Genomic DNA, 15,977 nt, shown 5'->3' with positions numbered 1-15,977 from the left:
CCACTTTTTCCTGTTTTGTTTTGTTGCATTATTATTATTATTATTATTATTATTGATGAGGGTGAGGCCCCACATGAGCCCTTCTGGGTTTCTAGTCCCATCCTGCACACAAGTCTGCATTCATTTTTTTTTCCCTTCATGTTTTGTCCTCAGTTTTCTTTTTTCTCTTTTTTTTTTAAAAACAACGTACAACCAAACATGAGGGGTGGCGCAAAGGATCAATCCCGTCTTTATATATGCGTGCGTCTGCTGCACTGGTACACGCTGACAGTGCAAGTTTGATTTACGCGGCCCCGACCAGGGAGGGTGTGTCTGTGGCACATCCACAGAAGCAGCTTCCCGAGCCCCAGAGGGGCCGCTTCGCGATGTTTTTATTATGACGGCCGTAAATCGAGACGCGACCGTCCGCACTCCTGCGATCGATTCTCCCGGCGCTATGTTCCCGCAGCAAGCTGCTGACCGATGGCTGTACTGTAACTTGGCTGGACAGAGGCACCAGACAGGAAGTGAGTTATGTGGCCAATAAGGCCTGACGGGGGGGGGCGCTGGCAGAGGTCCCGGGTGACTCGTTCGGTAAGCGGCGCAGTTTGGGCCCTGTGGCGTACGCGTTTACGGGTCGCGCCCCCTAGCCGACGGTGGCTGGGACCTCAGAGCAGGGGAACGACAAACTGGATCCACCTCAGCAGGGCTCCCTGAGTTACGGCTGTATTAGCCCCCGCCCCCCCCCGATACGGCCAGCAGGGGTCGCTAGAGAGCAATGAAATGCAGAACCGACTGACTGACTAATCCCTACTGTCGTACCCAGGCCAGTGCAATCCCCCCGCACGTCGCCCTGTGGAGCTCCCGGCCACAGTCGGCGCTGGCACAGTTCGGATTCGGGTCGGAGGCCATGGGGCTCATCCGAACGCCTTAACCGAAAAAGCCTACCCGGCAGCCCCTTGCCTTACTGCTGCGCCCCAGGCTCAGGTCTAGGTTAAGGGGTAAAAAAAAATTTTTTTAAGAGGCCCAAATAGATTTGATATTTTGGACAAAGGAGGGGACACACACCGCAAAAAAACAAAAAATAAGTCTTAAGTGGGTCTTAAGTATTTTAGTGTTAGGAGAAGAACAGGGTCCTCAGTAGGTTAGTGTGTTAGGGGACTAGGGAACAGAGTGCTCAGTAGGTTAGTGTGTTAGGAGATTAGGGAACAGGGTGCTCAGTAGGTTAGTGTGTTAGGAGACTAGGGAACAGGGTGCTCAGTAGGTTAGTGTGTTAGGAGACTAGGGAACAGGGTGCTCAGTAGGTTAGTGTGTTAGGAGACTAGGGAACAGGGTGCTCAGTAGGTTAGTGTGTTAGGAGACTATGGAACAGGGTGCTCAGTAGGTTAGTGTGTTAGGAGACTAGGGAGCAGGGTGCTCAGTAGGTTAGTGTGTTAGGAGACTAGGGAACAGGGTGCTCAGTAGGTTAGTGTGTTAGGAGACTATGGAACAGGGTGCTCAGTAGGTTAGTGTGTTAGGAGACTAGGGAACAGGGTGCTCAGTAGGTTAGTGTGTTAGGGGACTAGGGAACTGGGTGCTCAGTAGGTTAGTGTGTTAGGAGACTAGGGAACAGGGTGCTCAGTAGGTTAGTGTGTTAGGAGACTAGGGAACAGGGTGCTCAGTAGGTTAGTGTGTTAGGAGACTAGGGAACAGGGTGCTCAGTAGGTTAGTGTGTTAGGAGACTAGGGAACAGGGTGCTCAGTAGGTTAGTGTGTTAGGAGACTAGGGAACAGGGTGCTCAGTAGGTTAGTGTGTTAGGGGATTAGTAGGTTAGTGTGTTAAGGGGTTGTGCTGTGTTGCACACACACACACACACTCTGAGTGGCTCAACAAGACCTCTCAGAACTGCTGAGGTGGCTCCCATTGGCTTCCCCCCTCAGATGGGAGGGGAAACCTTTTTAAACATAAAAAGGACTTTGATTCTGTCACAGGCTGCCAGAAATGTTTTCAACTCGCACGGAATCTCTTAAAGTGGCGTGGCCAGGTCACACGGTGGGCAGGCCCCACCGTCTGGATGATGTTGCCCTCTTAAAAAAAAAAAAAACAAGCCTGTCCCCCACATGGCCTTAATTCATTCCATATGATTACACCAGTACCCATTTCTACAGGCAGGGGTTTTTAAATGAGTTCCACATGCTGTGTGCTAAAATTGCCGCAGTGAGACCAGCTAGTAAAAGCAAACCCCAGCTATTTTGGCCTTGCCTTCGCCTTTTTTTTGGTCCTTTGTTCTTATTTATTTTATTTAATATCTCCTGATGCCTGTTGAAATTGTCCATTTACTCCACTTCGCACTGCACAACACAACAACGCAAATTTTATTACTACTTTTAATAAACCTCCGCTGTAGAGGCATGCAAATATTACACAATGTTTTGACTAAGGGAAGGAAATAATTCCGTTGGCAGAAACCTTCCTCAGAAAAATACATCGATTTGTTCGCCAGCACATTCTTCCACCATCTTCTTCCATTTTATAGTCAGACAAGCAGGAAGTTGTGCGCGCCACTGAAAAACACATTTGTTATTTAGAAAAAATATCTTTCGAGCGCAGCAGCAGCACCGTTAATGTTTTCAACAAAGAGACCCAGAGCCACAGCTGGTTAACATCACTCAGGCTTGCCACGGCTCTTCCTTAGTCATGTAAGAAATGCCCTTTTTTGTACTTCCTCTAAGGAGCTTCCATACCTTCAATACATGCTAATCAATAAGCCCATTTAGAAGTATGACACTGAGACCCTATAAGCTCAGGTCAAATGTTTTTGCACAAAAAGCTAAAATAAATCATTACATTACATTACATTACATTACAGGCATATCCAGGCCGTTACAACAAAGTTATAACCATACAGGAACAAGTAGCGAAACCCTAAGAGAAGTACCGTTCAAGTGCAGGGAACAACCACATAGTTCAACTTGGACCCTGAAGGTTAAACTGATTAACACTAACAACGAGAACGGCAACAGGAGGTATAACAGACAGGATCTGCTTATCCTGCTCGGTAACTCCCCTGTCGTTCGAACCCCAGCACCAGACTGCGCCGTGGCCGGGTTTTCACAACACGACCGAAAACGCGTTCGACCCGCCAAGTTTCCACGTGCAAGTTTCCACGGAGACTGGGCTCAACGCTCCGTTTGAGAGAAAAAGAGCATGCTGGGGGATCGCCTTCGTCCACGCGGCCATCAATCACCTGAACTGAAATCAGTCCCACTTTTTAACAAAAAAAAAAAGTTAAACTACGTTCGACTTGCGGCTGGTACCCCTTCGAACTGCGATTTTTCTGACATTTTCGGACTGCAGATTTTTCGGACTGCGAATTTGCGGCGTCACATTTTCACCGTGTTGAGCAGTACCCGGAAATGAGCATTTGTGCAAGTTACAAAAAAAGCTAGTAAAACTGTTACTTAACAATGCAATTTTGATTGCTTGGTTTTGCATATTAGCGGGAAAATGTATCACTTCTCGGGTACAAAGTTATTTCTTGCACAACCTTCTAAACCTGTTTCAATGCATTACCGAACATGGCAGAATCACTAGACTCCGAAAACACACCTGCACACTTTCCCAACACACATTCCCCACATCTCAGAGGCTGAAATAAATAAATTAGGTAAATTAGGCAAATTGTCTCTAAATATGATCAGTCTCAACTAAAAAACTAGCTTCTAAAGACAAGCGTCAATAGGAGACCTACCCAGCCTGCAGACACCCGACAAACAGGAAGTAAAACTGAATACTAGCCAAAATATAGTCCTGATATTTTTTGCAGTATAATTTACTGCTAAGCAGTCAGCTAAATGAGGTGATGCAAAGATCAGTTCATCTTTGTGCCATTATAGCCAGCTGGCAATGCACACGGATTGTTGGATTTAAACCATCTACATAGCCTAAATAAAGCACAGCACAGCCCTGGAGATCTAACGTCCTGTAGGTTTGCACTCCAGCCCTAACAAAGCACACCTCATTCAACAGCTAGAGCAGGGCAGCCCAACCCTGTTCCTGGAGATCTACCGTCCTGTAGGTTTTCACTCCAACCCTAACAAAGCCACACATCATTCAACCTCATTCTCATTGAGCTACTGATTAGTAGAATCAGATTTGCCAAATGAGGGTCCTAAAAAAAAAACAAGGAAACTCAGAAGGAATGTATAATGAGAAGCACATCCTAACTACCTACATCTTCGTAGGCTACTGGGTACATTTTTTATTTTTTTATTTCCCGTTCTTCTGCAGGCAGACGAGGATGCTCTCACTCTCTCACTCTCTCACTCTCGCATTCTCTCTCACTCCTCACCTCTCACTCTCTCACTCTCTCACTCTCTCACTCACTCACACTCACACTGACTGTCTCATTCACTCTCGCACTGACTGACTGACTGACTGACTGACTGACTGACTGGCTGACTGACTGACTGACTGACTCACTCACTCACTCACTCACTCTCGCACTGACTGACTGACTGACTGACTGACTGACTGACTGACTGACTGACTGACTGACTGACTGGCTGACTGACTGACTGACTGACTGACTGACTGGCTGACTGACTGACTGACTGACTGACTGACTGACTGACTGACTGACTGACTGACTGACTGACTGACTGACTGACTGACTGACTGACTGACTGACTGACTGACTGACTGACTGACTGACTGACTGACTGACTGACTGACTGACTGACTGACTGACTGACTGACTGACTGACTGACTGACTGACTGACGGACTGTAATCCCCAGCGATCTCGCACCCTGGGCCGGGCGTGCGTTTAAAATGGCGTTCTTTCCGCAGGGCACCGTTCCAACAGCACGTCAGCGGCCAATCGGCTGCACCGTTTCCACTTTGGCCGCTCCTCACAAAATTCACATTTTCAGCAGGAAAAATATTTACCTTAGCCAGCTCGGCCCGGCTTTTTAAAAATAACCCAACTTATCATTTCTGCTGCTGGAAACCTTCAGCCAAACTGAATAATGGCTGTTGGCACTTCTTAACGCTGAAAGTTTTCCATCAATCGTTTTCGTAAAAATGTTAATTGTGAACGCTAGCCTATCCAATTCCTGTTCTGCAGGAAGAGAGAATGTTTGATCAAATGAAATATTTGAGGGTTGAATGTCATCACACCGATTGTTTAAATGTTTTATTGGCCATATTAACAATTACAAACGGTTTCAACCTAAACATGAATCTTCTAAAGTTAGCCACACGGCTAACCTCCTGAAGTCATAATCGTATACACCCAAAAATCCGGAAAGCTTGAAGCTAATATTAGCTAATGTTACCTGCCCGTCATAGTCTTCTAAATGAATTGCCAGACAGTGTATGATAATACTGTGTCTAAGCATTTCCAGTATGTACTCTAAATACATCATGAACTTTTCTGCTTAAGTAAATATTTGACTCTTATAAATTAATTTGCTAATAGCTGGCAAAGGCAAAGACGGCTAAAGCCCTAAACCAGGGGTCCTCAAATCTGGCCCCTGGGGTCAGTAGTGCTGTTCGTTTTCATTCCTCCCCTCTAATCAGGGACTGATTTAAACCTGACGCTCCAGGTGAGTGTAGTCTCTGGCCAATCGGTGACGTTACTGGACTAAGGACTGTCAGGTCCGTAGCCCACCTGGAGTACTACTGACCTTGAGGGCCAGATTTGAGTATCTGTGCCCTAAAGGCCACAACCATTGCTAGCTGAAATCTTGGCTATGCTATACTTATTACAACATCAGAGTCTGCAGTGGATGAACATCTGGCTTCCTGACAGCGTTCTGCAGCACAGAGCACCCCTTCCCTCTACAGCACAGAGCACCCCTTCTCTCTGCAGCACAGAGCACCCCTTTCCTCTGCAGCACAGAGCACCCGTTCCCTCTGCAGCACAGAGCACCCCTTCTCTCTGCAGCACAGAGCACCCCTTCCCTCTGCAGCACAGAGCACCCCTTCCCTCTGCAGCACAGAGCACCCCTTCCCTCTGCAGCACAGAGCACCCCTTCTCTCTGCAGCACAGAGCACCCCTTCTCCTGCAGCACAGAGCACCCATTCTCTCTGCAGCACAGAGCACCCCTTCTCTCTGCAGCACAGAGCACCCCTTCTCTCAGCAGCACAGAGCACCCCTTCTCCTGCAGCACAGAGCACCCATTCTCTCTGCAGCACAGAGCACCCCTTTCCTCTACAGCACAGAGCACCCCTTCTCCTGCAGCACAGAGCGCCACTTCTCTCTGCAACACAGAACACCCCTTCCCTCTACAGCACAGAGCACCCCTTCTCTCTGCAGCACAGAGCACCCCTTCTCCTGCAGCACAGAGCACCCCTTCCCTCTGCAGCACAGAGCACCCCTTCTCTCTGTAGCATAGAGCACCCCTTCTCCCTGCAGCACAAGCACCCATTCTCTCTCGCAGCACAGAGCACCCCTTCCCTCTACAGCACAGAGCACCCCTTCTCTCTGCAGCACAGAGCACCCCTTTGATCTGTTTAAAAATAAAAAAAAACTAAGTGATGTTACCGTGTTATATTTTGCTCCGTTGGTGGTAAGTAGATGTGATGCTTGACTGTGACACAAACTTATACTACCCCTGTCAATCACTGTCCAGTTTGTATCTTTGCTTTTGTCGTAAACGTAGGATATAATCTGAATTTAACCTTCCAATAAATGACACTTCATGCACAAATTAGTTTCTTTAGTTTGTCAAGCTCTATCGTCAATGGCAGTGTTCAAGAGCTGTAAAACTTATGCCAACAACTATAAAAGGCTAAAGGATGAAACTGTGAAAAGGCTATTTTAAGAGAGTCCCCCTAATTTGTGCTGCTCTTGGTTTTTTGGTTCTTTGGTGCTTTTACCAAGGAAAAATAATCTGAATACTTGTGGTGAAGTCTGTTTTCATTAATGTTAAAAAGGATAAAACAAGAAAAAAAAAAAAGAAACCCAAGCATTTCAAACCAGGAGCTTCTTACCACTGAGTCATCAAAAAACATGAAAAAAAACAAGGAGTGCAAAAGCTTTCCAAACGTCATATACAGGCAGACATGCAGACAGGAACAAATAGCCTATAACTCTGCATGAAGACACAGAAAACAAACACTCCGAACATGTGCTGAACATGCATCTCTTTTTTCTTTTCTCTGAACCTGTAGAATAACTTGGTATACCTTCCCGAATGGATATAAAAAGCAAGAAGGAAGCGTTTTTTTTTTCCATAGCTCAACACGTTCTGTGTAAAGAAACGAAAGCAGTATGGTACAAATATAGATCATACAGCAAAAAAAAAAAAACAAAGAAAGAAAAACAAAACCTGAAACTCTGGATTTTACACCACAGCTGGAATGTTCAACAACAGTGCCCTCAAACCTAGGCCAGGGGACCCCCCCCCCCCCTGTCTACGCTGGCTTTCATTCCAACCCCAACTTCTGGCTCAATTAAGGTTGCTGAACACACACTTAAATCCTTTCATACTTTTTCCATTAAACTCATTAACACAATGCCTGCCGGTTTGGCTCATTGTCATTTTGCTTTGTCTTTGAATCCCTCATTACCTTCCACATTGGTTAGCTCTAGTGCACATTATGTCCACACTTTCACCAATTAGGAGCCTATTTATTCACCTCAGTCTTTAATTTGATCAGTTAAAAAAAAAAAAAAAAAGAATTTCCCCTCTCTTTATGTAATCGTATGCAATATAGTGAAAGGGCACAGTTCTCAAATCTGACAGAAAATTATCTTTATTAGATAAGATGGCAGCAAATGAGTGCCAGGATGAGAGAAATCACGTAACCCCCGCCCCGCCCCCACCCCCCACCCCCACGGGATTCAGTCAGTCAGGACCTCTATCCCCCATATTGCCTTCTTCTCATACATTTTGCAAGCTTTGATCAAGACCAGCGAGAGCTGGACAAACACAGAGGATGGAGTGAACCTGTGACCTCTCTCAATTAGGCCACAGAGTATCGCTCATCCTGCTGATTACATTAGCAAGTCTTTCGAGTTGAGTAGTTCCTGATCTCAGTTCCTGGCTGCCATTCTACTATTTAATCGATGTGTACCAACTGCATTGTAATCGTGAGAAGATCAAGGGAATGTGTGGTCAGCAGACATAATGGCATCAACGACAGGTATTTCTTACAACAGCACAATGTAAATGGTAAATGCATATAGGACTGCATTTATATAGCACTTCTATCCAAAGCGCTTTACAATTGATGCCTCTCATTCACACACACACTCACACTCACACACCAACGGTGAAAGGCTGCCATGCAAGGTACCAATCAGCTCGTTGGGAGCAATTAGGGGTTATGTGTCTTGCTCAGGGACACTTTGACATGCCTCGGGCAGGGGATCGAACCAGCAACCCTCCGACTGCCAGACAAACGCTCTTAACCTCCTGAGCTATGTCGCCCCAGTGTGAATATGGGACTTTTATTCTTCATGGCATGCATAGTTATCCCTGACATAAATATGGCTCAAGAGGCTAAATGATCCCTCAAAACCTGCAAACCCATAATTAAGAAAAAATTAACAGCTTGTTGAAATTCTTGGATTGCAATTGTGGTTGGAATAGTTGAGTACCCCTGGACCGAACTTGAGAACCACTGGGTTTACAACAATAAGACTAGGCTAACCAGAACGTGGATGGATTTTCGATGGATAAAAACACTCCAGTTCCAGTGTCAATTGCCCAGACAGACAAGAGATGACAAGAGACACTCTCTACCTCTCTCTCTGCTCATTAAAAATCTGCCTCTCCAGCAGAGATTTGTTCAAACATCAGTGCATTGTCCCTCTATTAGCAAATATGCATTTTGAACAGAACAACTGAGGATATTGAAGAGGAAGCAGCGTAGGCACACACGTTCATAAAAATAAACCAAGATCTGGATTTTGAGAATAAATTCAGCACAGAGATAATAAAAGCATCACCAAAAATTGTTCCTCAAAATCTGCAAATGCCTACGTATGACTATGCCCTGCAATAGATTGGCAGCCTGTCCTGGGTGTATTCCTGCCTCTTGCACAATGCATGCTGAGATAGGCTCCAGCACCCCCCCGCAACCCTGCCCAGGATAAGCAGGTTTAGATAATGGATGTACTCATGACTACCACCATGTCATACAAACTTCTGGCTTACTGTAGCCTCATTAGCCAGCCCTGTAGTTAATGTTTCTATACAATCTATTCAGAGTGTTTCTATATATATATGTTTTATGATGTATTGTGGATGAGCATCATAAGTACTCCATTGAAATGACAGAGAGGGGCATTCCACCATGCCCTTGACTCCTCACAACTGACAGATAGCCCTGGGCCTGTTCATTATCACACACTCTCCTCCCCATCAAATCTGCCCCCCCCACAATCTGGGACTCATGCACAATGGCATAGACTATACAGCTATACTAAAAAATGTGGTCAAAACCATGCCACACAGACCAAGTAGAATATTTTTGGTCAGTATACAACATGTTTCCAGATATTACAAGATATGCCTGGATATGACTGTACCAATGGGCATGAGAGAGGAAAAAAAAAAAGTTATGTCCTGAGTTATGTACAACCATTATTCAAATTTGACAACACGATTCTGTGGAACAGATAACAGTAGCAGAGCAAGGAGTGCCAAACTGAATCCCAAGGGGGCCGCAGTGTCTTTGGGGTTTTTTTGTGCTTTCCTTTCAATCAGCTGCCAATTAAGGCCTTGAGAACAAGGTGTGTGGATTCCTCAGACAACCAATGACTTAACTGAAAGGCTCGTGCGCTGAGAACACACCCCAAAAAAAACCAGCAGACACTGCCGCCCCTCCAAGACTGCGGTTTCACACCTGCGCTAGTAGATGGTTTTGCTGCAGCGAACGCAACAACGTGCAAGTTCACGACGAGAGCTAAAATAACACCACATTCCACTGTCATTAGCGCGCCTTCCAGTCAAGATTCTTAAAACAGGGCAGATGGCAGCACTAGCAGTAAAAAAAAAAAACGAAACACCCTCATGTGTTATTTGCTTGGGTTTGCCTTCGCTTCAGTTCACTGCTCCTCTTGGCAAGGCCCGACGGCCCCTTCGCACAGAGAAGCTCCAGCAGGACGCCCGCCTACTTGGCCAAGCCGATCCGCCTCTCCCGCCAAGCCAAAGTCCGGCAATTACACAGTCCATTTTTCAGATCAATAAGCCATTTCAATCACATTACCCCCCGCGGGACGCCCGTCTATACGCCGCGTGTGAATTTAAATAAAACGCATACGCTGAGTCATTATTAAAGATCACGGATTGTGTGGGCAGCGATTTAACCGGGGAGACTTTATTACAGTGATTTAGAAGAATCTCGAGAGAGAGAGAGCGTTTAGAACTAGGGGGTCGAGATTACGCAACTTGAGCTGATCTGACCGTCTCACCGCAGACAATGGGCCCAGTAAACCGTCATGCTTTAAGTTCCGTGACCGATTACACAGCAAGAGTGTGCGCATAGCTAACACACAATATGGCAGTATCAGCGTGCTGAGTAAGGACAAAATGGTTATACACTTCAAACAAAAACATAGGGCTATGTGGACTTGGGGCACTGGCTCCTGGGGTTGACTGTATAAGAGGGGCGGGTCTATAAAAAGCTTGTTCACGGGGACGTCGTAGAGCCAGTGTTTTTTTTTTTTCTTCTCCTTTTTCTGGCACAGTAATAATTAACTTCGACATCACACTCATCTGTAGAGGACTGCGGAGAGCGTCCTCCCAGCATTCCTTGCTCCTAATGAAAGGGCTTGGGCTTCTTTCACCGCTGCGGTGGTGTGCAGCTTCCCCCCCGTCGTCACTTTTAAACATACACCTTGTGTTTCCCCACGTCCACAATTAAATGTTTCAGTCATTGAACAACACTTAAGAGCGCTTCAGATAAAACGATAATGGGCAAAAACAACACGGGGTCATTTGTCTTTAACCGTTCTTTGATCTATTCCACGGTGCGTCAGATTCCGGGCCACCGTCTGTTGGTTTTTGGTGAGTTTCAACGCTAACGATTAATTTGCGTCGATGAACGGCTTAAGATTCTGAACACCTTCTCAATGCCTTAATTGGCAGCTTACAGGAAGGAACCCACAAACGCCACGGCCCTCCAGGACTTGAGCTCGACACCCCCCTGATCTATTCTCTGACACATTTTCACGGACCACGACAATAATATCGCGGAATAGCGTGATCTCTCATGGATTTCAACAGAAGGAAACGTCAATATCCGATGTTTAGAATTACCGGCCTGCACACGCAGACCTAACTGTTCGATACTTGACACACTGATCAAATACCAAGCGAGCCTTACAATAAAACTCTAAACCAGAAGGAATGTAGGAAATGAATCATTTTTGGTGTTAGACCAAAATCGACTTTCTCCTTATACCCATGCTGAAGGGGTTAAAGAGGAACAGCTATCTATTAAATTATATCAAGTCAGTGGCATCCAGGGAAAATATAGCCTACCAAGTGATGGGAAATGCAGATATATCTTCCAATTTATTTCCCATCGCTATTAACAATAACATGTTTGCACAGCATTGTAATGTTGTGTCAGTGGACATCCAGTATCCAATGACTCAACAAGGATTCATAAAGTATGGGATGATTAAACCAGCAGAACTCTATGTCATACGAGAAGAATGTGTATCTTGCATTTTTTTTTTTTTTTTTGGGATAGCGTATTCGCATTTGAGAGTGCATACTCCCCAGCCACCGGAAACACAAATTAGCCATAGTGCCTCTTCTTTTTAAAAAAAAATAAAACAAAATAAAATAAAATTCAGGCTACAGAGTTAACAAACAGCTTAATTAGCACCTGTGAAAGCAAAAACAATGTCCCAGAATGCCGAATCTTTCCGCTTGGCCAAGTCGGTCACGGCGAAGTTGATTCTAGTCTTTTCGGGTGCTGAACACTCCCACCCGTCGTGTTACAGACACAGATTGTGGGTCTTTCAGATTGTGCCTCTTTCAGTAAGTGCTGCCGGTTATGCACCAAGGAGGCCAGTTCAGCAGCGATTATTATTAACCTCTGCTAAATCAAAGGCAACATTTTTGATTGCCCAGGCTGACACTTGATTGACTTGTTTTGGAACATGAACTGCAATGAACCTCATAACTGGCTACATTTAGGCAAATGAAAATGAGCGTCTCATCGTAATGATGCACTCCGAACAGTTTGCCATTAGGAGGGAACGCACAACTCAACAGTAATGAGTGATTCACCTCTACAGGTACCACAGCATAAAAGACAGTGGACAAAAAATGAAAAGCACCATGTGACATTGATATGGTCCATTTATCCAGAGGAGCATCACACCGCAAGTTTATGGCTTTACAGTATCATCATGCACATACAGAAATGAAGACACATTCATTTTATATTTACTCCTATTAATAAATAAAAAAAAGGTTACTACCAAATGGAAAATATAATTTGTGGGAGTTACACAGTGGCGAGAGTAGCATAATAGACTATAAAAAGCAGATTTTTGTATGTCGATTCAAGTGAACGAAATCATGTGTATATTTTGCATGGAGAAATCGAATGTAACATATGTGACTATTTCTGTACGGAAGCCTTTCTTAGGTTGATGTAAAGAATGTAGGATCACTTGGGTACTATGCAGAGGACATCTATCTCAGAAAATATACAAAAACGATACAAATGAATCCTCCCGATAGGTAATAAAATGGCAGATGTAGCCCAACTGTCCCAATTTTGCGGAATTTCCGCGTCCAATCCCCCCAAAAATGAAGAAAATATAAAATACACGAGCAGAAGACCGCACGATGCAGACACACCCACCTCACCAATACGGCTAGTAGTGTTCACACTTACATGCTAACACACCACCACACCATCCATATTCTGCTCATACCTGCTGCATTCGAAAAAATGTAGTGACACAGACCAAATACTGCCCAACACGGCAGTGACAGCGAGCCAAACCGAACACAAAGACTGGCAACACTCAACCGAAACAGGCACCAGTGGTATAGTGCATCAACAACACAAAAAGAAAAACATCTGTATGAGGCTCGCAGCGCTTAAAACAAGTAAAAACACACATTTGGCTAACGTTACGCTAACAGAGCTAAACACGCCGAGATAACGGTAGAATTTAAACAATATAACCAAACACACAGAGAAACCACACATCTGAAGCGGGCTAATGCAGCGAGACACACAGAACCCCCCCCCCCCCCCCCCACATCTCTGAACCAGAACCCAACACACAGGGACTGCATGTGTCAATCAAAATTAGCCTATTAACTGCGGCGTTCGGTTTCCCTCAGTCCGCCGTGATGGAACATTAACGCTGGACTCGGCTGTCTGACTTGCATTCACTATTGTATCCCAATTATTTTTAAAGTGCATTTAGGTGTAATCAGGTGTAGCCATTTTATTTTGAATATTCATCTGAAAGACAACATATTTTGTATATTCATTGACAGACAGAATATGGCACATTAATACCAGCATCACGATAATAAAGAAACCATTTAGAAAACCTGTGCGTCAATGTGAATACAAACGAATTGCTTTTGACAGAACACATCCAACATTTTACCGTTGCAGTGTGATCACTGTATTTGCAGCTATGTGTCTTCGTTTGACATTGTGACAGAATGAAACCATTTTTCAAAAACAGCGTGGAAATGGGGGATGCTCGTCCATTAATTACAGGACGACCATATAGATATCTCATACAACACTCGGTAAAACATCAACTGTAATACATCAGTGATCAATAACATAGGCTACATCATATGGGTAATCCAGATACCAACATACAGCAGCTAATTAAAAACCACAGGTTTGCATTTAAACTTAAAATCCAAATATCAACTACATAGCAAATAAAATTAAAAAAATAAAAGCCATGGTCTTACCCCGGAGCACACTGGTTTTATCCATGTACATCGCGCAGCAAAACACGAAACCAGTCATCAAAAAACCGAACGGGAGACACAATCCCCCAATCGCTCAAACGACGAAATAATGTAGCTAAAAACTATATATAAATATTTGCAAAAAAAGTAACCCCGGTCCTTCCGTCGCCGGGAGAGAGGAGAGCGCGCGACAGGGGAGGGGGGAAAAACCTTAAAGCTGGCTAGCTTAAATAGGCTAAGGCTACCCGGAGAAAGGGATTGCCCTATTCAAAGAGCCGGTCGAGCGGACAGCATCCTCACTAGGTCAAAGCAGACAGTAGTTACACAGGAGCTGCAGCAGCAGAAGGCAATTTCCCCCCTTTTCTGTGGACGCCTGAGATTCGTTTTCCTTCACATCTAAATTATATCCATAACGATTATAACGAGAATCGACGAACGGTTATGACAAAATAACCACGAAGAGCGTGCATGGATTTAAATCCTCTCGCCAAACATACCCCCACCCCACTCCGACTGCCCCGTATATCGCAGACAGCACACAAGCGCGTCTGTGCCGTTATACACATTATAATACGACCCCCGGCCCCCCTCCCTCCCTCCTCCACACACTCCTTCCGTTTCTGTCTCGCTCGCGTTCTCACCCCAACACGTATCGCTCCCCCCTTTCGGTTTCCTTGACAACAAATTAAAGGCTATACATTTGGTGTAGAAACGTATACAAATATAACTAGATAATACGATATTTATGTACATATCAGGTCTCGTTATTCTGTTCTCCTTTCTCGACCGTTAATGATGTGACGGGACATTTCTACCAGAAATCCCATTATACCGAGGAACTGTCACAGACCTCTCATAGAAGAAAAACAGACAGCGTTTGGACACGTTCAAGACGGCATAGCGTGTCCTTGCTGCACAGACATCTCTGATAATTTGGCAGGCTACTGAAATACGATTATGCAGATTAGTGATCCTATAAATTCAATAATAAAATTGCCCCCGCCTAAGAAAATTAGAAGGCCAACATGCATGCAAAATATACAGTCTTCTATAGATATATAACATCCTTGTCTTGTATTATGACTTTTGGAGAGGAAACAAACACACACACACACACACACACACACAACTTAGCCAACACTGCCGATAATGTGTCTGGAAAGAGGCTGCACCACTTCCCACCATGGCCATGATGAATCTGACTGGCTACCCTGAGGCGGTTTTTCAATAGGTAAACTCTAAGGACCAGCATCCAGCTGTAATTAATATATCAATGCATTTAATTTTAGGTTGGTGAATGAAACCATACAAAATACACACTCATCAGATATCAAAAAGGTTTTTTCTTTTTTTTAAAGGCACAAAGAACACAAAGGCAAGGCAGGCAAAAAAATAAAACCATTTTCAGAAAATATATTAAATTTAAAATTTGAACAATGCTATTTGAACAATGACAGCAGTACAGTGTGGTGATTTAATTTATGAATCAAAATAAATTGGCCATTACCAGCTGGATGATGTACAATTATTCCTGCGATGTAACAGTTTTGTTGATTTCTTGGATTTGTAGCCAATTTCCCTGTTCCCAAAGTGCATATTCTACCTGGTGCAATTGATCTTATTGATGACAATAAAGTCTAACTGCTAGTGAACTTTTTTTTTATTTAGATGCCTTGTTGGTAAATCTTGGCTGAAGCAGACTGTGTTTTACTCTGTACATTAGCTGGTCTGGCTGTCTACAGAGGGTCAATCTTGCAAGCAGCCAAACAGTAGGTCGGGCAAATATGGTCATTTGAACAACACAACAAGGCCATTTTTGGTACCCTGCATTAGGTTAAGTCCACAAAGCACGGATGCATGCTTTTGTGGGTGGGGGGTGTGGGGGGATGGGGTGGCCCGAGAGGTCATTTGAACTGTATCAAATATCCTACATGAGGGCTTGCAGCAGTTGTTGGAGAGATGCGTCTCCCATTGATGAAAACTGGTAGGCCGTGGGCGACTTGTGCACTGTGGGGAAGAACGAATGCTGGTGTAACCCAAGCTGTCCCCCCCCAACACCCCCCCCACCACAACATCCCACCCCCCCACC

General features: G+C 44.7%; 1 protein-coding gene across 2 annotated transcripts in view; it reads right to left on the bottom strand.

Moving 5' to 3' along the window:
* The window catches only part of fgd1 (FYVE, RhoGEF and PH domain containing 1), a 63,359-nt gene that overhangs the window by 19,293 nt on the left and 28,089 nt on the right, over positions 1-15,977 (bottom strand). The window contains exon 1 of one of the 2 annotated variants that reach the window (XM_064300546.1): positions 13,889-14,420. The exons of the other annotated variant lie outside the window; for it this stretch is intronic. Within the exon in view, the coding sequence (XP_064156616.1) occupies positions 13,889-13,946 (58 nt within the window). The 5' untranslated portion in view covers positions 13,947-14,420. Of the gene's footprint in view, positions 1-13,888; positions 14,421-15,977 lie in introns of those variants that run through there. 2 annotated transcript variants of the gene reach the window in all.

Source organism: Anguilla rostrata, chromosome 11 (genome assembly GCF_018555375.3).
Source record: "Anguilla rostrata isolate EN2019 chromosome 11, ASM1855537v3, whole genome shotgun sequence".
NCBI lineage: Eukaryota > Metazoa > Chordata > Actinopteri > Anguilliformes > Anguillidae > Anguilla > Anguilla rostrata.
This window is presented reverse-complemented; position numbering and strand designations above follow the sequence as displayed.